The 24,232-nt window shown below is 33.1% G+C and overlaps 1 protein-coding gene across 21 annotated transcripts in view; it reads left to right on the top strand.

Moving 5' to 3' along the window:
• The window catches only part of LOC141404013 (phosphatase and actin regulator 1), a 553,592-nt gene that overhangs the window by 345,831 nt on the left and 183,529 nt on the right, over positions 1-24,232 (top strand). The window contains exon 2 of one of the 21 annotated variants that reach the window (XM_073987209.1): positions 8,387-9,907. The exons of 19 other annotated variants lie outside the window; for them this stretch is intronic. In XM_073987209.1, the coding sequence (XP_073843310.1) occupies positions 9,871-9,907 (37 nt within the window). In that variant the 5' untranslated portion in view covers positions 8,387-9,870. Of the gene's footprint in view, positions 1-8,342; positions 9,908-24,232 lie in introns of all 21 variants that reach the window. One more of the 21 variants, XM_073987208.1, reaches the window with a different exon arrangement.

The following is a 24,232-nucleotide window of genomic DNA, read 5'->3' as shown; positions in this document are numbered from 1 at the left end:
TGTCCGTCCGTCCGTCTGTCTGTCTGGCTGGCTGGAGCGCACGATAACTCTCGAACGGATACACTGATTCGGTTCAAATTTTGGCTTTCGTAATATTTTGGCCAAACTTAGTTTAAGTTCGAAGATGGGATATATCGGTCCACTCCTTCCGGTACCTACCCCACAAAAGTTCGAAAATGTTCGGAAAATTTGTGCGCACGATAACTCTTGCAGGGAGTAACCGATTTGGTCCATACTTTGTCCATCGTAAAATGTGTAGGAAACTTAGATAATGTTTCAATATAGACTTAATCGGCCCACTCCTTCGGGTACCACCCACATACAATTTCGGAAAAGTTCAGTTTAGGGCCATCTCTCGAATCGCTCTGATTTTGGTTTTAGCAACTTGTATTCACTGCCCTCCATACGACGGTACAAGTTTCATTAGGGGCAAGTCCATACTTCCTGAGAAAATAGCCTGAAAGTTGCAAAAAAGCCCTATGACACCGTGTGAGGTGGTTGGAGCGCAAGATAACTCTAGAACGGATCTGCCGATTCGGTCCAAAATTTGGCCTTAGTAATATTTTGTCCAAACATAGTTTGAGTTTGAAGGTAAGCCATATCGGTCCACTCCTTCAGGTACCTCCCCCACAAAAGTTCAAAAATGTTCGGTAACTCTTGAAGGGAGTGACCGAATTGGTCCATACTTTACACATCCAAATATATCTACCAGATATAGATCAGGTTCAAATATGGACTATATTTGTCCACTCCATCCGGTACCTCCCACACAAAATTTCGGATAAGTTCACTTTAAGACCTGCTATCGAATCACTTTGATTTTTGTTGAAGCAACTTGCATTCGGTGCCTCAATTACGATGGTAAACTTTTTTCAGGGGTAAGTCCATACTTCTTGAGCAAACATCCCGAAGGGTGTAAAAACCCCATATGGCACCATACGTAGTGGCTGGAGATCTACTTCCATAATGGTCAATGTACATCCATTCCTTTTATTATTTCCTCTGCAAAACTTTTGATCTCTAATCCTAATGAACATTTTTGTCGATTCAAAATCTCAAAATCTGTAAAAACCCCTAAATACATACATTATTTGGAAAAAAAAATTGTTTCAATATATACAGGCTGAGGGTATATCTCTGTCGGCAAAGCCGACTGATACTTTTTTACTTGTTTTTTGTATTTATTTGAAATATTTATTATAATAATTTACTTATAAATTCCCAGAAATATCTGAAAACGTTCATTGTCCACCCATACTCGGTCTATTCAAAGATTATTCAGCCAATTGGCCAAATCTAATAAAAATATCAAAATCCTCTGAAAATTATATTGAATTAATTTATTGACGCTCACACACAACATTTTTCAAATTGCACCAGTAATGACCACCTGTTAGTGGTTGAACGACACTGTCGGCGACATTAGCCTTCTCGTGCCGTTGCCTCTGCGGCAGACATCGTTTGCCACAACAGTTGTGTTATCTTCGTCTATTTATCTGCTAACCTGACATATACCATGAAACAACATTGTCATAGCATTTATATTAAATGCCACACACGTACATGATGTGGTGTATATTAGGGTGGACTGGAAATCATAGTATAAACAAGAGTTTCTCGTTCAAACATACATATATGTAGTTGAAATCAACAATTTTAATTTTGGCATCAATATAAAAATTGCCACATTTAATTAATTTTAAAATTACAAATACAACTTATTATATAAATTCTGAATCCGTACGACAATCTCTCTTAAATTCTTAAATCTTTTCTATATCTTTGTCGGACCATCTTAATATATATGCACATGTTTCATAGACATGTGCAAATATTTTCGATTCTATTTTTTAGAGGTTATTTTTAGCCCCAATTCTGTTTCATGAATGAAACATTTTTCTTAAAATTTGCTGATCGGCATCACACATATTTACCAAACGATCAAGCAGATAGATAAGACTGAGCAGCAGATATTTGTAATGGGACATACATATACATACGTACAATTGAATTCAGCGGTGGCGCTTGCTTTCATTTTTATTTTTAATAAATGTGAGAAAACATTTTTCCTTATTTTTTGGGGTAATCCATTGGAAATTTTACAAAATTATGACTCGTGGGTCTATTTGCTTATTATATCATTGATTGTCATCAGCTTCTGTGTCTATACATTTAAAATAAAGTGCAATATTATTATAAAAATATGAATCATTTATACATACATATATAATAATGATGAATCAGAATGGAAATCGACACAGTTGACCTCAAAAATTAATTTAATATTCATGGCATTATATCTAATGGAGATAACTTCACATTTTAACTGCATTTAAAACAAAGTGCCCATATTTTCTGAGTTTTCCAAAAGTGCTAAGCTTTTGTGCTAGAGTTGTGCCAATGGAACTATATGGAACTATTTAGTTCACTTCGCAGTTCCAATGACCCACATTTTTTCTTTGAACAAACTGCGTATACTTAATAACACACGTTAAATTTCAAGATGTTACTCATACGTTTTGGAACTAGTACAACGAACTACATTACCCAACTCTGTTTTATGCAAGTAATGTTGCCGAATCAGACTCCAAAAGACAAAATCTTCTCTTGCATAGAAGTGTCAGTAGTAATATCTTGTCTTCATGCCCGCAAAAAGTATTGTAAAATTAAAGGTGAAATAGTTGAGACAGTGACATAAAACAACTACAAATTACAATTTGATGCCATGTCACAGTAGCCGACATTCACCGGTCTCACCTTTTTGTAGGCGACACACAAACACAAAGTGGAGTGATAGCGAGTAGCAGAGCAAACACAACATCAAATTTACACCTACATTTTGTTGTTGCTTCAACGTTGGTCTGTAGCAGGGACGTACGCAGGGGGGGGGCACAGGGGGCCCGGGCCCCCCCCGAAATGGTTTGGTAGACAAACAATTTCTTTAGCTACCGTAACAGATCATTAGCTTTTTCTTTCTCATAAAATAATTTTATGTTTGGATATTTCAAATGAAAACATAATTTCGGAAGTTTCTGTACAGAAAATGTACTTCGTTAACAAATTTTGTAAGAAATAATTTCGATTTTTTTGTTCGAAAATTTTTAACTTTTTGCTTGAAATTTTCAAATTTTTCTGTATTACGGCTTTATGCCATATCGTTCCAGTATCAAAAAAAAAAAATAAATAAAATAAATGAACTCGGAGTTCCGTAATGATTACACTCCATCTTTGCCAGTTCATTTATGAGGTTTATGGTATCCTGTATAAAAAAATATGACGAGTTCAATATTGAGGTAATACTGGGTACCACGGAAATAATATAAACAACTTTATGTCCAGGTTCCGTCAAATATTAAAATTTGCGTATGGTAGATGTTTGCAGAAATAATTGTTCACAGTTTTTCCTTCAGCTTGTAGGGTTTTCATTTGGTCGGTTTGTTGAAATCTGATACCTCTATTCCTTTTTTAATTTGATTGTATATTTTTATCGTCTTCCACGGTGCTCTTGAATCAAATTTAAATGGAAGGTGCTTACACCTGGGAAGTTTTTGCGGATTCTGAAACTACAATGTTCATAGATGAGATAAATCAAAAAACAAAAAAAATCGCCGGAGCGCTTTTTAAATAAATCGCGTTTTTTAGGTGTTGTTTAGGTTTTTACGATTTTGCTTAGAAACCCCAAGCCCTATCAAAATGAGACTGAAGAAAATGTTGCAGCTATGAAAATTCTCTACAGTTTTGACGTTTTTGATTTGTTCTCAGGCTGCACCACTTTTGAGATAAAGAAGCTCAGTTTACATTTTTAGGTTTTTTGTTAGGGATACGCGATTTTGCTTGAATACGGCAAGACTTATCGGCATGGGACCTGAGAAAATCTTATAGCTGTGAAAATTCTCTATAAGACTGGCTCATGTAATTTTTCCTAGGTTGTACCATTTTTTTAGATATATAAGTTTAAGTTGCATAATTGCAGTCATGACATTGTTTTATAAGGAGACGATACAGAATTGAATTGAATTTGAATTGTCCCAATTTCAACTTCTATATCTCAAAAGTTGTGAAACCTACGAAAATATCATTAAGGTCAATCTTGTAGAGAATTTTGATAGCTACAACATTTTCTTTATTCCCAGTTAGATAGGACTTGCGGTTTTAAGCAAAATCGCAAAAACCTAAACAACCCCTAAAAATGTCGACTTAAATCGCTATTTATTTAAAAAACACTCCGGCGATTTTTTTTGTTTTTTGATTTTTCTCATCTATGAACATTGTAGTTTCAGAATCCGCAAAAACTTCACAGGTGTAAGCACCTTCCATTTAAATTTGATTCAAGAGCACCGTGCTTCTAGAAGCTCTCAGATACAAATAAATATTTAATAAAAATCCTTTTTTAACCGAATTGTTCGATTGTGGAACTTGTTGCCTCCTAATATTTAAACGTTTTCGGTTTCTCAGCAGACTTTCAAAAACCAGATTAATATATTATTATAACGAACTTCCTTAAAAATACTTATCTTTTCTACTTCTGTCTATTTGGATGAAAGCCGGGTCAGACAAGCATTTAGCCCAGTCCGCCTCTATGGCTGGAGACTTGGTCCAAATTTTAGATGACGTAATATTTTCCAAATTTAGTTAAAATCACATTGGTCCACCACTTCGAGTTCCTCCCCCACAAAAGTTTTAATTGTTTCCTAAAATCGTATATATCCTATTTGGCCATTCTTTCTGACATAATGTACGGTGACCAACTAAAATGGCTGGTGGGCGCGATAACTATCGAAAGGAATGGCTCTTATAATGAGATACACTTGCTTAATGGACTAATTCGGCACATTCAGAAACACTCTCCTTTTGCGCTATGAGCAATAATTCGAAACGTCCACAATCGCTAAGATATGTATCCTTAAAGTTTTGATATTTTTGCCGGTAAGTTCATACGTCCAAAAAAGGCGACAAAATTTTGTAAACTACAAGAATACAACTACAAGAATAAAACAATTATTGTCTGTGAAGCCGATTTTGGATCTGTCGATAGTAAAGGTATTAATCCACGAGGCGACAAAGATGACTTGCTTGTTTTCTCAAATATTTATTCGACCATGTTTTGGCAAAGCCCAATCATGTGTTTCGTATTCTCAAAGAGTACTGTATTGTCCGACTCCGGCTAAAGCAGCCTTCTTTTTTAAATATATTTTTTAGTTGGATTCTCCAATCACTTCGGTTAAACAAGTAAAATTTTTGCATTTAAGAATTTTTTTCTTGGGTAAATATTATGTAAGGTTATCCGCACAAAAGCAGTAGCCAATTTTCGTTTGGAATTATTCGATGTCGGATGTATTCAATTTATAGAAATAACTTAAAAGATATTAAAATACCTTAACATATTAAAATATACCAAATTCCAATTAAAAGGTTTATAAGATGTTAATATATAATGTATGGGCGTCAAAGATTTGTCCACTAAATACTTTTTGAAAAATGGGTCAAAAAAGGGCGATGTCTCGATATGCATTAAAACATAGATCTATTTTAACCACTTTCGGCATAGAGGAGCTCCAACCAAAAAAATCGAAAAATCCTTATTATAGCCAATATTCTTAGAAATTAAATTAAGATCTTCGAATACTGAAAATCTAGCGAAAACAATTGCGGATATTACAAATTCTGAGATATACCAAAATGTTAGCATATGTGGTGTACAACTTACAAATACCGATAACCATACCGAACGTGGTCTGATATGGTAATTTTCAATAAAAAATATCCAAGAACTAATGCATAATATATATTGATCTGTACCAAATTCCAAAATTTTATTTTAAAGTTTTTAAACTCTATATTCATTGATTTTATACACCTTGTCTCAATAATTGTTAAAAAATCGACTAAAAGCTTTTAAAATAGCGCTATGTAACCCTACCCAACATTTGAAAATTTCATGATTTTTGGTCATGGTGGGCCCCCCCCGAAATGAAATCCTGCGTACGTCCCTGGTCTGTAGTATGAAATGTCGTACCATGTAACAATTATATAAATACATGTCATACAGATACACATATATTCATACATGCATTCTTATGTACATATGTATGTGACATTACATGAATATAAAAATGGACAAATGACTATGAATACCCATAAAGTACACACTAGGGAGGGTTGGGTCTTCACAAAGTAAGAGGAATATGGAGCATAGCAGAAAACAAAACAAAGAATCCATAAAACCACCTACAACAGACAACAGATGTCAAAAGGACATGACAGGCGACAACATGAAAATAAAAATGGACAGCATGGTGAACATTCTTAAGTGCACACTTGCATACGAGGATACGGTGTCGTCAATAGTCGATGACTGTCAACCTGGTGATTGGCGAACAGTTCGTTTTCATTCTCTCTCTCACTTCCTCTTTTTGTTGCCAGTAATTCAAACAATTACTGTAATTTTTCATTTTTATGACTGGAAAAATCCAACACATCCATCAATATGTGACTGTGTGTGTGCGTATATGGGGACGTATGTGTTCTATTAATTAAAACAATTGTGGAATACTCATACGTCAATGTGGCCAACTATTTCTGTTTATGGCCGATCATTCAGTCAGTCCCAATTAAATGAAAATCTAGTATAAAGCAAACAAGCACATTGTAGATTGAATTTTTTTTTCGGGTTTTGGAATGTTGCAGATTTGTATTTCTCTAAATTTAGAAATGTAAATATTTCATAGAATATTTCCAAAGAAATGACATTGAAATTTGCTATGTCTCAGATGTGTATACAAATGTACATACATATGTGTGTTTATGTGTACATTCTAGTGTTCAACAATACATTTCAATTCGTCTACAATAGACTTACTTCCGCACCAAAACAACACAATGTGTTGATGGAGAAGACAAACAGACAATACCCACAAAACGGGTGTTAAATGAAGGAAGACACACATATTCACTTCGATACGATAGTTTTGAAAATTAGAAACAACAACTGTTTGATGTGTTTTGATTTAAAATTTATGAAATTTCTTGGCATATACTTTATGTTGGGATTTCACTTAAACACTTCGAAGGTATTTGAAATATTTTTGCTGTTTTAAAGGTTAAAAAGTTTGTTTTAAAGTGATATGATTTAAATAAGAAGGACTATTCCCAATGATCTTTTTCCGACCTAATGCGCTGACAGTACATTAAAATTATGTGACCATAAACATTGACAAATTTTATTGAACTATGCTGCTAGTTTTGACTCCATTGATAATCACAGATTGGCTAAATTTTGAAATTTTATACCAAAACATTTTTCGTCTTCTATACTCTTTTTTGTGCACATTCAAGTGCGATAACCTTTTTTGTTGCTAATTTTTTGCAAACAAAAAAAAACATAAATTTACAAACTACAGAAAACTTTACACTTACATAAAATCGCTTAAAATTTCTCAAAGAAATATTTAAATCATTATAGATTTAATTTCTCCCTTTCGGCAATTAATTATCCATTAATATTATTCACAAACTGTTCTTATATTTCACTATAAATTATTATGGCATAATTTTCAGCGAAATTGTTAATTTAAATTAATTAAATCCTCTGGGAATATTCATTTAGCATTTATGCGTTCCACACTGAGGACATTAAATGAGTCATGACGAACGAAAGTTAGGCTTCACGTTTCGATAGACCTTGTTTGACAATGACCTTTTCGTTGAAGGCAGCATTTTCGTCATAAGTGAGAGGCGGAGAATGTAGACTTGGTCTGTGGTTTCCATCGTTTTGGTTGCTTGATGGCTATTTCTTAATGTTATTCTGCCAGACAGAAAGCTCCACCCAATTGTTAATGGTTAACCACAGATAAATTTAAAAATTTCAAGTGAAATGACCGGCTTTGCAAAACAAAGAATTTCTATGAAACTTTAAGAGGCGCAGTGTCTGGAGTCCTAGACAAAGAAAATATATGAGATAAAATTTGTAGTTGAAGGTAGCAATGAACCAGGCCAAACGCGAAAGAGTAACCATCCCCCGTCTAGGCAGTGAAATATATTTGCCTGAAGCCTGCAGATGGCGAAATTAACACTTGTACATTTAGAGTTTGGTTTGAGGTCGTAACAGATTGTCGAGATACATTTATCGCCAGTACAATGGAACATTAGTACTGTTAGTAGTACTTGGAATATTAATTGCAATTAATTTTTTCGTCAAAATACTAGAGGACGTTATTGTACACTCCTAAAGTTTCAAAATCAAATTACGGAAGTGAAATTCATCGTGGATTTTTCACTGGGAATCAATTGTTATTTTTGACACAACAATAAAATCACCAACGGCCAATTAATTTTCTTTTCAGTGTAACAAAAATTGAAAATTGAAATTCTCTCACTTTGCAAACAGTGAATTAACAAACAAATCCAAAGGAAATTTAATCGATAGCAATAATACAACAAAAAATCACAATAAATAACAACAACTGCAAGTGAAAAAAATATCAACAACATATTTCCAAAGATAACACCAAACAGAAAATTAAATAATGAAATAAACGTCACAATAAACGCCCCTCCTCGCCTACAGCACATTTGAGGCACAAAAACCAAAAAAAAAGTAATAACCGCACAAATTCATTGAAGCTATAATGAAATCAACCCAAATAAATAAAAATACATTGTGATAAATTTAATCTTAAATAAATCATTATTAAATAATAATAATAATTATAACAAATAAGTCTTATACTCTAAGAAAAGCAAAGCAAACAACAAAAAGCCGCGGTAACAAGGAGAGAACCGAAACGTAACGCCAATAGAATTAAAAACAAAAAAAAAAAAACAAAAAATCTTCGTCGTAAGGCTATTATTAGATAAGCAATACTATCTTAAATGAAATCAATGTTTGTAAGAAGATGTACAACAACAATAACGACAACAACAACAACTGAATGCCTTCTTTATTAAAGCGTTTAATCAAAGTGATAGTCATAACAACAGCAACAGCCCAACTATCTACACAACCAATTCATATACAATCATTAAAATCAATCAATACTCATTAAAACAATAAAAACTCAACAATAGCAACAACGATAAGAAAAAAATTAAAGAAGAAAGCGAACACACAACAGTATCGTGAAAAATAATGAAAAGTTAAATAACCCAACATTTTCTTCAAACAACAATTTTAAGGTGCTAAAAAATGGTGTTCCACCCAAACTGTGTAAAACTCATAAAAGAAAATATTTTTTCAATTTCAATAGCATTTTGCAAAAACAAGTCGGTATAAAAATACCTCAAAACCACAACAATACACAAGAGCCGGAGTGTGTGTACTTCTAAATGTTTATTTTTGTAAAGACGCGAAGTAAAGCCACTGGATTTCAAAGTTGCTCATCATTCCCTCTACATGGTTCTCATTAATAATAGAATGCCTTAGTTGTCTAAGAGACTTTAGCCGCCATTAACACCATCGACTGTAAAAAAACATTCATTGTGACATTGTTGCGACCACAATATCTCTGACTAAAGCCCTTTAACCCAAAAGTTTACACCAACAAGTTTTTCTCCAATCTCCATCAACATTCATATGTATGTCTGCGGCACATACACACGCGTTATTACATTAATGACAGCTTGTTGTGAAAAAAGTAAATAAAAACAGAAGAAGAAGAAGGACATCCCAGAGCAAAGAATAGCTTTCAAAAAACAACAACACCAACACTCGTGTCATCATTGAAGGCATTTACTTTTGGAGCATATCAAGTCAGCAAAGCAGAACCATTCTCAAAAATACCCTAATTCCACATTGTCATCATCATCATCGTCGTCTTCGTTGTTCGACGTAATCATCATTAGCTTCAAGGTTAAGCTCAAAAGTTTACTCTGATGATGGGATACATCATGGGGTGTGCCTGTTTCAAAGGTATGTTGTTCCGTTAATATCCTTCCTCTTTTCGCCTCATTTGTTGTGGTCCATTTCCACGTTTATTTCCAAACAGACGACACACACAAATTTGTTTTTTTTATATTTTTAAATGAAGCATACTTTTGGGACGGAAAATAAAAATAAATGTAGACATTTTTATACAAGTGTTACACGTATTTGAAACTTTTTTCTAATTTATTTGAGTGAACAATTTTATTTAAAGTTTGAAACGTTGAAAAGTTTTTACTGTTAATGAAATTGTGATACCCTAAGATTAGTAAGGAATTATGTAAACAAATAATTCAAATTAAATTGTGTTTTTTTCCAAATTTCTATTTGTCGTTTAATGGTGTTGAGGGTTTATTCTCCTTCTTCGTTATAAAACAGGTAAGAAAGGGCCACGGGAAAAGAAGACTTGGGTATCACACCATTATTAGTGGCACCATGAGGGCCCCACTATAGCAAGTATGATTTTTTAATGTTTTTTTAATATCTACTTCCGTGATTCCTGGGAATGAATTTTGGAATGAACTTATTGAATGAGAAACTTAAAATATAACATCAAACCTAAATTTTGTAGACATCGCCTATGTTATATTATCCGACTATCACCATCGGTTCTGGCAGTAATTTTGTAATGGTCTCACATATGCTTTCCATCAATGGTCTGAGTGATATCAAAAATTTGGGAGCCACGTGAGGCGAATAACCTATTACAAAGTAATGTAAACATGCTATCTTCTGCATTACCGGTAGACTGAATAATTCTTTACAAGCAAGACTAATTACTTTACTCATTACTAAGTAATAGGTACGGTGGCACAGAATGTGTGTGTGTCTCACTACAAAACCGAGAGCTGTGAGTTCATCGTTCAACGTCGGCAAACCAGTTTTTTTGTTCGTAAAAGTATGACTGTTCGTAGGCGTGGCACGTGGCACACACTACAGTGTTTTGCTACAAATCAGAAGTTCGTATGAACAATTCCGGTAGAGGGCAAAATAAAACTATGAATTGTTATTAAAATGTAAGTAAATTCACCTGTTCAGTTCAGTTGTTTGTTGACTTTTAGTAGCCATAGAATAACCATAAATTTGGGGCGACATGCCCTTCTTAAAATAATAGGCTAGTAGGTTGATTTATAGGTAGTTACGGCTACCAAAAACTATTATATAAACCCGTTATTTGTTAATGGGAATTTTCGTTGAGTGTTATTTAATCTTTTGTACAATCTTTCTCACATCATAGCGAAGCTGAATAATCTTTTTAATTTTATAGGTATAACTATACACGGTGCTCTTGACTCAAATTTAAATGGAAGGTGCTTACACCTGGGAAGTTTTTGCGGATTCTGAAACTACAATGTTCATGGATGAGAAAAATCAAAAAACTAAAAAAAATCGCCGGAGCGCTTTTTAAATAAATCGCGATTTAAGTTGACATTTTTAGGGGTTGTTTAGGTTTTCACGATTTTGTTTAGAAACCACAAGTCGTATCGAAATGAGGCTTAAGAAAATGTTGTAGCTATGAAAATTCTCTACAAGATTGGCTTTTACGGTATTTTCGTAGGTTTTACCATTTTTGAGATATTGAAGTTCAAATTGGGACAATGCACTACCGGGTCGCCCCCTTATAAAACAATGACATGAAGGGTGCACCTTAACTAACTTTTAATGAAAACCGCTTACACAGGGAAAGTTTTTGTGAATTCTGAAACAGCAATGTTTATAGATGAGAAAAATCTAAAAACAAGAAAAAATCGCTGTAGGGATTTTTAAATAAATCGCGGTCAAAATTCACATTTTAGGTGTTTTTTAGGTTTTCACGATTTTGCTTGGAAACCGCAAGTCCAATCGAAATGGAGCTAAAGAAAATGTTGTAGCTGTGAAAATTCTTTACAGGATTGAAGTTTATGATTTGTTCTCAGACTGTACCATTTTTGAGATAAAGAAGCTCAGTTTACATTTTTAGTTTTTTTTATTAGGGTTTCGCGATTTTATCAGCATGGGACCTAAGAAAATCTTATAGCTATGAAAATTCTCTACAAAACTGGCTTATGTAATTTTTCCTAGGTTGTACCATTTTTTAGATATATAAGTTTAAGTTGGGAAATTTGCAGTCATGACATTGTTTTATAAGGAGACGATACAGAATTGAATTGAATTTGAATTGTCCCAATTTCAACTTCTATATCTCAAAAGTTGTAAAACCTACGAAAATATCATTAAGGTCAATCTTGTAGAGAATTTTGATAGCTACAACATTTTCTTTATTCCCATTTTGATTGGACTTGCAGTTTCCAACTAAAATCGCAAAAACCTAAACAACCCCTAAAAATTTCAACTTGAATCGCGATTTATTTAAAAAGCGCTCCGGCGATTTTTTTAGTTTTTTGATTTTTCTCATCTATGAACATTTTCGTTTCAGAATCCGCAAAAACTTCCCAGGTGTAAACTATTTTAGAATCGTATCATAGAATAATAGGTAGAGTTCACAATTAAGACACCGTCGATATTGTTCTTTTTCATAGAGTTGTGTCGTTCATGAACGAACCGGTTCCAAGGAACGATTCCGTGAAAAGAACGAACGGATCCGTATCCAGCACATTCGTTTATGTCATTCATTTAGATCAGTGATGGCCAAAATCACACATTTGCAGATTATAACTTGCGCTAGTGTGAGTGGAAACGTAAACAATGCGTTAACCGAACGAATGTGTACGTGTGTGTCGTATGCCCGCGGGCATAGGAAAGTTGTTGTTGGTGGCCATCACTGATTTAGATCCCTGATGGCCAAGACATTGCTGCTTATAAAATTAGTTTTTTTCACACAAAATCTACTTACACCAGCTGTGTTGGCGCAAGCATCACAAATTTGCACACACAAAACAATCAATGATTCAATTAGCTCATATCGTTCAGTAAATCATATCGTTCATCTCGTTCTTTTAGCTTCTTTCGTTCATATTCAAAACCACCACCACTTTCAGAAAACCAACTCCATTTTTATGCATACAAACAAACTCACACACGCTGCGTTAGCGCAAGCATCACAAATTATCTCACACAACACAATCAATGGTTCAGTTAGCTGATATCGTTCAATAGGTCATATCGTTCAGTAGCTCATGTCGTTCAGTAGATCATATCGTTCATCTCGTTATTTTAGCTTCACTGGTTATTTTTGCTTCTTTCGTTCATATTCAAAATCACCAACACCACGATCAGAAAACCACCACAATTGTTTGCACACAAACAAACTCACACAAGCTGCGTTAACGCAAGCATCACAAACTGACACACACAAAACAATCAATGTAGAAAAGGGGAACCATGAACGATTTTTAAAAGAGAATGATTGACTAAAATGTTTTATTGAATGAAAAAGAGCCAACGAACGAAGTGAAAGACCCGGATCTTTTTGGTGAACGGAATGAAAAAGATCGATCCGATCAATGAACGAGATTGCCCAACACTACTTTTTCATAGATTAATCCTACACACAGTTTGGAATAGAGTTACCTGATGCTATTGTCCCTTTCTTAGAAGACCAATGCTTTCGGGTAAAAATGTCACACATGGGATGAAAAGTTCCGGACCAAACTCGGGGAAACCGAACAATCACATTTTCACTTAGCTTGGATTTACTACGGGGACTTCTACAAGTTTCTACACTAAAACCCTAACCATCGTATTTGGAAACTCCGACACGTCTATACAATTCCGGAAGAATATTTAGACAAATTCCAAATTTCCCACATATACGTATATCCCAGCGTTGTTCTTCCAATTTCAGTCCATATTCGTTTCGAAATTATGTCAACCTTTCCATGTTGCATTTGCTATTTGAATGCGAAAGAAGCACTAGAAATTTGGAATGTCGGGCCAATTGGTTTGCAGGACACTTACTGAAATTTGGGTGTTGGAGTCTAGGCCAATTATAGAAAAGGCGAGAGTCAGAAGCAATGGCGAAGTTTTATCTCGGTCTTATCTTCAAAAAACAGCCAATACAAATGCAACCAGTGTGAAAATCACAAATGACGAGTCCGCAATGTCTTAGATGAAGAAAGAGAGACAGAGAGAACATTGCAATGTTCACAATATACTAGCAGTTACCTAACGCAAGGGATTCACCGAAGGAGACTTCATATACCCCATACTGCGAAACAGAATTAAATAACTCGAAAAGACCACTGAACCCGTACTTATTTGACGGTAATATATGCCCGAACATAAAAAAGTCCCGATTATCCTGCAGAGCCTGGAGATTCAGAAAAGAAATTCTGAATAATACAAAGAAAAAGATTGCTGCGAAGACTGGTAATTAATCACGCAAACAATTGTAGAGATATATACCTATATTTTGGGGGAATAAAGGAGAGGCAATGTGTTCTTCTTCGCCTTTGGTGTCACAATATTTGAGAATGTGCACAAAACATATTCTATCCACGTCTGACTAAAATAGCTGTTTGCATAAAAAGAATGAGAACAGTTTTTGACTAGTTTGACAAATCTTATTTCTATAACGAAAGTTTCCTTGTTTAAGTGGACGAGGAAGTCAAATATGTCTCTCAGCAGAAGTAATGGAGGCAAAATATAAGCAAGCTTCCCAAAAAATCTTTACTGGAAGTCTAATGGTTCAGATTAGGGATACGCAAGTCGATTTTAGAGGAATCGATTCCTCGATTTTTTGATTTGAAGAATCTAAAAAACGAAATCGAGTTTTGACTTCATAGAGAATCGAAAGATCGATTTTCTATTATGATTCTTCGATTCTTGCAGTGGGAATCGAAAGCTCAATTCTGTTTTGACTTTTTGATGTACTAGGAAAATGAAATATACAAGACAACAATTGCTATGTTCCACAACCTGCAAGAAGCTACTATTTTTTACGACGATAGCATTTTTTCCTTTATGTTATCGGAAAAAATAGTAAAAATTAGTAGATTATTGCAGTACTGGAACAGACCAAATATTATATTATTTGTTGTACTGATGAACAAAGTTAATCTAACGGTACTGCAGTGTTAAACGCGAAGCATTGTACACTAAAAAGTTCACATTTTCAACTAAGGAGTCATCTTGATCGAACGGTTCTAAGTTAGAATCAAAGGATCGAAAGATCATTCTTGAGTTCTAAGTAAGAATCAAAACATCGAAAGATCGATTTTTGCTTGGTAATACGTATCCTTAGTTCAGATGTATCAAATATACGTAGAAAACAAGTAAGAACGACGTTAAGTTCGGCCGGGTTGAACTTGTTATACCCTCCACCACGATTTGTATTGAAGTAAATTGGAACAATTTCCCTTCGTGTATGAAGAAGACAAAATTCCAAATTTCAGAAATTTCGGTAAAAATGTGGCTAATTTTCACAATAACCACATTCGGGAGGTACCGCTCTATGGAGGCTATATTAAGACATGGACCTGTATCGAAAAATTTCTGGGGGAAAGTTTTATACCACCAACGAAGACTAAGTACCAAATTTCAGCCATTTCGGTTGATTATTGTGGCCACAACTTTTAAAATACCGAAAATCGGGAGGTACCGTTCTATGGGGGCTATATGAAAGCGTGGACCTATACCGACAAAATCCTGGGGGAAAGTTATATACCCCAGCCAGGACTATGTACCAAATTTCAGCCATTTCGGTGGATTATTGTGGCCACAACCTTCAAAATACCGAAAATCGATAGGTACCGTTTATGGGGGCTATGTGAAGGCGTGGACCTATACCAACAAATTTCAGGTGGAAAGTTTTATACCCCCAATGATGACTAAATACCAAACTTCAGACATTTTGGTGGGATAATGAAGCTAAAACCTCAAAAATACCGAAAATCGGGAGGTACCGTTCTATGGGGCTATATCAAAACGTGGAGCGATATATCCCATTTTCAATACCAACCATCCTGCAAGTAATAAAAACATCCGTACCAAATTTTGACGCTCTATCTTAAAAATTTCGAGCTGTATCTTGATTTCAACAGACAGACGGACGGACAGACGGACATGGTTAGATCGACTTAGAATTTTATGCTGATCAATATATTTTTTATAGGGCCTCCGACGAATATTTCGATGTGTTACAAACGGAATGACAAATTTAATTATACCCTCCATATGGTGGTGGAGAAGCATCCTTTGTATAAGCTAATGATTTTGAGAATGTTATTAAAATAGAATACCGATACCGTAATTGGAGTACTGTTCCCCACAATAGAGAATGTTTTAATTTTTGGCATAATTTTTTGGGTTTCATTTTAACTTCTTCTTTTTTTAATTTTGGTTAATTTTTCCATAAATTTCACTTTGTAAGTTCAAAAGCAATTTAAGATAATATATTTTTCCAATTTGAAGTAATATAACTACAATTTCTACAAACTAAATCTTTCTTAAAAATAGGCCGCCATGTGTTTTTTGTTTTCATTTCTTCTGCACCCATTGCCCGCCACTTTTGTTTTTTGTTTTGTTATTACACTCAGCTCATCATGCCTGGCTGGTTGGCTGAACTGAGATCCTTTTTGTGGTTGATTGTTGGTTGGCTGGCGGGTTGCGGTTTGGCAACTAAAAAAAACTTATTTAAATCTCTTCACAACTTGTTATAAATTTACCATTCAGTTCAGTTTAGTTCTCGCCAGAGCTCACAGCTCGTATAATATGTACAACAGATATGGGCTGAGCCCAGACAGGTGAAACTAGGAGGGAATGTTTGTAAAACAAGGACTGACGTTGTGCTGCTGTTGGATATTTTACAAACTTAAGACCCAATTTTTTCGTGCTCAATTTGTGTTTTGTATTTTTTTTTTCTTTATGAAAGTGATGCTTATGTGTGCGTTGAAAGTTTCATTCAACACAGATACACATATTTATAACAAATATAGTTGTTGCTTTTCAACTGACTTTTTTATTCACAACTGTTGTGATTTCGTTGTTGTTGCATTTTTATTATACCTCCGAGTGGTATCGTTTTTAAAATAAAATAACAGAACTAGTGGAAATAATTGTTAAGGATAAATTTATGAATCAAAATAAAAAATGTAGTTCGTTTTTTGATTTTAAACTAGAATTTTGTATTTCTTAAGGGAATAAAAATATTTTTAATCTATAAAAAATCAGTGTCTTTTATATTTCATTTTCAGAAAAATGTCATCAAAAACTATTTGCTTTAAATGAAAAATATTTGATTTATACAAAAAGTTGCAAGACTTCGCTACTCCATTTTTTAGCCATACATTTTGTCTTCTCACCTACTTTTTACAGCCATGTTTATATTGACAAAATGTATTAAAAGTTTTCTGCACACCTTCAAAATGCCAACATTATTGGCGCTTACAGCGGCAGTCCAATAACCAAGATAAACATCTTCTATATTAACAAAACTTAAGCTATTCTGAATATTTTAAAAGTATCTTAACCCCCGCGCTTGTTTGTCGTTTCACCTTAAACTTTGCCCTTTTCGTCAAGTTGCCTTGAAAGAATTCGCACAACCAACCGCACATAGAAGGAAAAGTGCACACATTTTTGGATACGAATTCTTTGCACATTTTTAAGGGATTTTTATACACAAAATTTGTTGGAGTATTTGTTAAACCTTTTGTGTTTTAAATTTTTACCGTTATTTATAAATAATTATGGGACATGTAGTCGTATACTTATTGCACATTAATGATACGTAACGTAACATAAACAGCTGTTGGCGATGATGATTTTTTAAATATTTCCTCAAATATCAAATTATCCAATGTTTTCTATATATACATACATATATATGTACATGCAATATAAAATTACACGTTTAAATGTATTGTTTCTCGTAATTCCATACCACCCTCATAATTTTGCCAACATCACATTAAACATTCATATCCACCACGTAGACGTTGTAGCAGTAAATAGACCTCATATTTGAATCCTGCTATTGTTGTCTCACGTCTTTGTGGAATTAACGTTACATTACTAAATGTTAGGAAAATATGGCATGGTTGCCAACATATATTTATATTAATGAGTCCTCGCGTATACCATGAATTCGAAAGTCATTTGACAGTATGCTGCTATTGAATGTGTTGAAGGATATTTTTTCTATAAAATTGAATAATTTTCATAGAAAATACAGGGATTGAACGAGAAAGAAATTATATTTCAAGTTGAAAAATGTGGAATGTCGGTCCACACCTTCCGGTACCTCCTACAAAAAAGTTCAAAATGTTTCTTTAAATGGTCCCATAAAAAATGTCACAATTTTGTGCAAATTTGCACTTCTCATATACACCTTTTTCAGATGTAATTTGAATCATTTTAGTTGTAATTCGAAACATTTTAATTGTACTCCATTTGTAATTCGAATTTATCCATTTTTAATTCGAATGCTTCCATTTGTAATATGAATTATTACTTTGTAATTCGAAAAAAAAAACTAAATATAAAACCAATGCAACCAAAAAATGTTTTAATATGTTTGTTTCGAATTACAAATGGAATAATATGAATTTCAATTGGAATAATTCGAATTACAAATGGAGTAATTAAAATTACAAATGAAAAAATTCGAATTTCAAATGAAAAAATTCGATTTGCAAATAGAATAACTCTAATAACAAATGGATAAATTTGAATTACAATTGAAACGATTCGAATTACAAATGGAATTCCTGAATTATAAATAAAATGTTACGAATTACAAATAGAATTTTCGAAGTACAACTAAAATGATTCGAATTCTGGAACATTTCGAATTACATCTGAAAAATGTGTAGTTCTAATTTTTTAAAATGGCTGGTGGACACAATAACTACCTGTAACTGGCAATGGTCCAACCTTGTACATCGTAATATTTCTCTCAAACTTAAATCAAGTTGGAAGGTGGACTATAACGGGCAAAGCAACTTGTTCCTTTCTATCCCTCGCTGTTTGCGTCACAATGCAGAAGCATAATTCGATGCACAAAATAAATAAGAGAGAGAGAGAGAGAGAACTGAAAGCGTATAACAATAACATAATAAATAAAAACAATAACATAATAAAAAAAAAAAAAAAAAAAAAAAAAAAAAAAAAAAGTATAACAATAACAATAGCAAAACAAACACAAAAAAGTAGTGATTGGAATTCTATAGACTAATTGTTGTAAATTTGATTTAAATAAACTAAATGCTTATTAAAAGTTTACAAGTTACTTTCGTAACAATATTATAGCTCCAACCTTCACCACTTAGGTTTCATTTTATTTCTCACAATGTAAATACATGGAGGAAAAAAGTCCCCTCCAACATATGTCCCAAAGATACATATTTTTCAGCAAACATATACATATTTGCAACAGTCCCTAACAGAACATATGTATGTTTGGATCCTGCAAACAAATATATGTTTGTGCGCTAACAAATATTTTTTTTTTTTGGGTGCAAACAAATTTATCTCTACATTTCTCGCATTAACGACCAAACAAAAGATGGAAGAACAACAAAGAATAGCTCATAGAATTTTTTTTCTTTTCCACTTCGCTTGCTAGTTTGCTTGCCTGTGAGTTTCAGAAAACATGCCTGTTGTAGAAGAATAATACAGAACAACATCAAAAAACCAAAGACAAGCGGTTGGCCGCATACTGCACACATAGCACAAATGCAAAAACAGACTACTTCACCCTACCGTCGCCGCTTCAGCGTCTTCTATTGCACCATACACCCATACACCCTTTATTATAAAATAAGCGAGATTCCTGTTGTTACGCTGTTTGAAAAAATACCTCTCCCCACCCATAAACAATATGTTCTAAAATAAAAAATATGTTGGTACCCAAAGAAATATAATTGAGATATGTTACAAAATGTTGCAAACATGCATTTGTTTGGACTCAAAAATATTACGTTTGGATCCAAACATATATTTGTTTGTAACCGGTCCCAAATATAAATTTGTTTGCAACTGGTCCCAAATATAAATTTGTTTGGATCCAAACATGTTTCTTACATATATTTTTCTCCGTGTACCTAAATTTTAACGTATTTTGGCGATCTTGAAGATGGAATATCGATTTTTTTAATCTATGAACCAAATATCATTTATGTGGAATCAACATTTTTTTTTTTTTGATTTTTTTGAAACGGAAAAGACGATATGCATTTTTTTGTATTTTAACTTTTTGGTTTTTTATTAATATTTTGTGTTTGTAGCGTTGGAACCCATTATGCGTATTATAATTATTTCTTAATATTAATTATACGCATCATGGGGTTCGAACCATAATATTCGAACCTTTAAAGAAAAAAACAACAATTGCAATCACCGTTATAAAATTACTTTATAAAGTGACATAAAAAAAAAACCCGAAGGTATTTTCGCCTTAAACGAAACCGAATTTAAATAAAATAAGTAGTCAGGCATAATCCCAGCTTAATTCATTCATTTATTAAAGTAGGGATGTCTATAGTATCGGATCTTCGTAACAAAACATCATTAGTTCCTGTGAGATTTAGCCTCACTATTTTGAAAAAAAAAATGTTATTATATATATTGTTATAATTATAATAATATTCCAATTTTATATTTATTTGTAAATTAATTATATTTGATTATTTTCATATGTAATTATAATTATATTATAATAAATTTAATTATGTTCTGTACAGTTACGAATATAATTATATGAACCTGGCAATCCTGATTTAAACACATTGTCGTGCATCTTTTCTAGCATTCTATATGCATACATATGTATGTATGCATGTAGTTTGAATGTTCGCCATGTGTATATGTGTTTAGCAATGTTAGAAAAAAATTCCCTTTAAATACATTTCATATACCGCAGTCATGTGCTCGTATCTTTTGTTGTTATTGTTTTTGGTCGCTTTTTGTTTTCATTTTTATATTTTTGTTGTTTTTGCTATTTTCTTTTGTTATTTGAATGGCTGCTTCGCTGAGTGAGTGACTGACTGGCAATGCTGTTGTTGTTATCTAATGCAACGTCATTAATTTTCTTTAGATTTTGAAGCACACATACACACACACGCACGTGTGTGCAAATACATGTATCTTTATTTTTCTCATAAACGATTTAAAAATTCGAGTCATTCATTGTCCGCAGTTGAATATGGCATTTTATATTTTGTTCTGTTGTTGTTGCATTTTACAAAACATTAACCAGCCAGCAGTCTAAGGATAATTTATGATGGTATTTCCAAAGGAATTTGTGTGTGTGTGTGGGAATTTTCTAATTTTGTGTTAGTGCTTACAAATACATCCTCATGTACGCACACAGACAGTAGATGTCCTTTTTTTCAAAACAATATAAAGAAAACGTCATTTATTGCTGACACTCTTTCATTTCCTTGTTCGTCAACTGTTTATAAAATGGCATGCGCTCTCAGTATAACCACTTTTGAGCGAATGCATTTTCATTCTCTTATTTGCTATAAAAATACAAAACCGGTGAAAATGTTCCTCTCAGCCGTTAAGAGATTGTTCTTTGTTGTCTTCGGTTTGTGTTTTTATGTCTATGTTGTTCTTTAGTTTTCTTGTCCTTTTTGAATTTTTCTCAACATGTTTTTCTAGTATTTATATTTCAATCTGAGGAGGTGCTGAATATAATGCTGCCTTCGAGTAATACCTAATTTTCCATAATTTTCCTTTTTCAAAATGCGGGATGTCGTCCTTTATTTGGCATGTATTTCTACGCATTTATCACTTTTAGCTTTCTTTCTCTTCCTGCTCATATTTGCTATTGAATCGTTTAAAGTAAATGTGCGTTTTCGTTACTCTGTACGATAGAAGTGGTGTTTATAAGAGAGGATAATCGTCTGGGTCTCTCCGACAAGCATTTTTTTGTTGCCATGGCAAAGATGGCAAGTGTGAACTGAATGTTTTGTAAGGAGCATTCCTACATATAGTTTTCTGCCAAACTATGCATGTATGTGTTCATATGTGTAGTTTACACTGTTGCTTTTTTATTTATTTTTCCTTTGGCTTTTTCTCGTTTTTTTTTTAATATTAAATGAAACTCATTCTTTTACATTCGATTCATGTTAATTTATGTGCATCTTTTTCTCCCGTTTACATTTTAAATCATTTTTGGCCACAGTTGTAGTTTTTTGTTGTTGTTGTTGTCGTGTAGTGTGTTTGCTTTGTGGTCTCATACAAAGCTTAATAGTTGTTGTTTTCTTTTTGTTTTTGTTGGGACTCATTAGTGAAGAATTGTTGTCATGTATCTTTTGAAAGGTGTTGTGTTGATACCGGAGGCTTATTTGATGACTTAAGGCTGTTGAAAAAAAATCATGGTGTGGATGGCCAGCCTTAGACTTAAATGTTGTTTATATATGAAATATATTAATATTAAAAAAATAAATAAATTAAGAACATAAAGGCTTGCATTTGTAAAAAAACTAAGAAAAGAAAAATATATTAATAATATATTAAATAATAATTAAATTTGTATTTATAACAAAATATTTTAAAATTGCTTTAGTTGCCATAACCAAGGTTGGAATAAATATCCACAGAAAAGTATAATCGTAAGTTACTTGCGGACACGGACGTGAATTCATTCAAATTCAAAATATTGGGTGTATTTTTCACGCCCATCTGAACTTGTTTGCGTCCGCGAACATGTTAGTTTTCTCCCGCAGACCCAGTTTAATCAATTGTGAGATATAAAATTATTAGTTAAAAGCTTTTAGTTTCAATATCTTTAATATCAAAATCCAGGAAAACCAAAATAAACCCTAAATACTCTTTAAAAATTTGCCTTCAGGTTCTTTTTTCTATAAATCGATCAGACTATTTCTGGCTCTGAAGCGCCACATAGACTGACCGCACCACGATGATATCCTTGACAAGATTAATTGATGCGTTGTTTGCAATGGTTTGAAAAATAATCAATACTTAAATACAAATATTTAAATGTTTATCGATTTTATTTGATTTTAAGTGAAATTAACATTTACCAAATGTGCAGTGTAATTGAATTTTTAATTAAACAATAATATGTAATTAATAACTGCTACTGGAAGCGACACACACACACAGCGTGTACACCATTTATATATTGAAAATCGAAATGATAATAAATACTGATTTATTATGTTTGGCTTTTGTGAAATGAAATGTAATTGTCATAAAAAATATTAATTTTAATATACCATGTTTACATTTTTGATTAAAGTTTGTCAAACCCATATTTTATTTACACACACATATAACATAATACGAACTTCCTTAATTTTTTAATTTAATTCTTTCTTTAATTCAATTTTCCCACATTGCAAATGCAAAAAAACCATATTTAAATAAAACCTACTTTAAGTTTTTTCCATAATGAGTGTGATGTTGGACGGGCGAGTAAAAAGGTATGCAGAAAGAATGAGTTTATTCTTGCACAAAGTGGCTGACACACCATATATTGGTACTATTGTTGTTGTCGTCCTTAACGTCATTGCCTTCAACCACAAACTCTCTTACACACTTGAATCCACTCACATTTTACACAAAATTACTTTGCACGCATACAACCTTTCTTCTTGTTTTGTTGTTGGTACTTGGTTCTAGTTATCGCCATGCGGGTTTCTAAGATGCACAGTGGGATGATTATTATATTTTAAGTGTTATTAATTATCACTGCTTTGTTGTTTTATGCATTTGTATATAATGCCATATATATAGGGTGCTACCGTGGTGCAAAGGTATGCACACCCGCCTTGCACGCTGAAGGTCGTGGGTTCGATTCCCCGGCCAGTCAACATCAAACACTTTTCAACGGTGGCAAAATACCCCTCAGTAATGTTGGCGACATTTTCTGAGTATTTCAGCCTTGTACAACTTCTGTACAAGTGGTGTCTTAGACACGCCGTTCGGACTCTGCGATAAACAGTAGGTCCCATATCATTGAGCTAATATGAATCGGGTGCACTCATTGATATGAGAGAAATATCTTATTAATTTTTGTTTTTGATCAAACAAAACTTTTCTACAAAAAAATGATTTTGGTACTAATTCGAACGAATTTGAATTCGAATTGTCTTAGAGAAACATACCATAAGTCTAATTATATTTTGTTGCACATTCATGACCACTGTGCCCACATAACCACATCAAAATAATGTCCACAAACAACCAGAACTTAAATTGAAAAGAATATTTTCTTTGTTCATGTTGATGTACATACAAATGTATGTATGTGTTATTATCTTTGTAATTTGTATTTTGCTTAAAGAAGGGTTTCAACTTATCGCCAATAAAGAAAAAGGAAAATTAAATTGTTTTCTTGAAAGTGACAAGATGTAGCTAAGAGGACAAGAGAATAACTTCAGTGACAGGAAACTAATTTCGATG

Source organism: Musca autumnalis, unplaced genomic scaffold (genome assembly GCF_047663935.1).
Source record: "Musca autumnalis isolate F117 unplaced genomic scaffold, ASM4766393v1 scaffold_4, whole genome shotgun sequence".
NCBI classification, from domain to species: domain Eukaryota; kingdom Metazoa; phylum Arthropoda; class Insecta; order Diptera; family Muscidae; genus Musca; species Musca autumnalis.
This window is presented reverse-complemented; position numbering and strand designations above follow the sequence as displayed.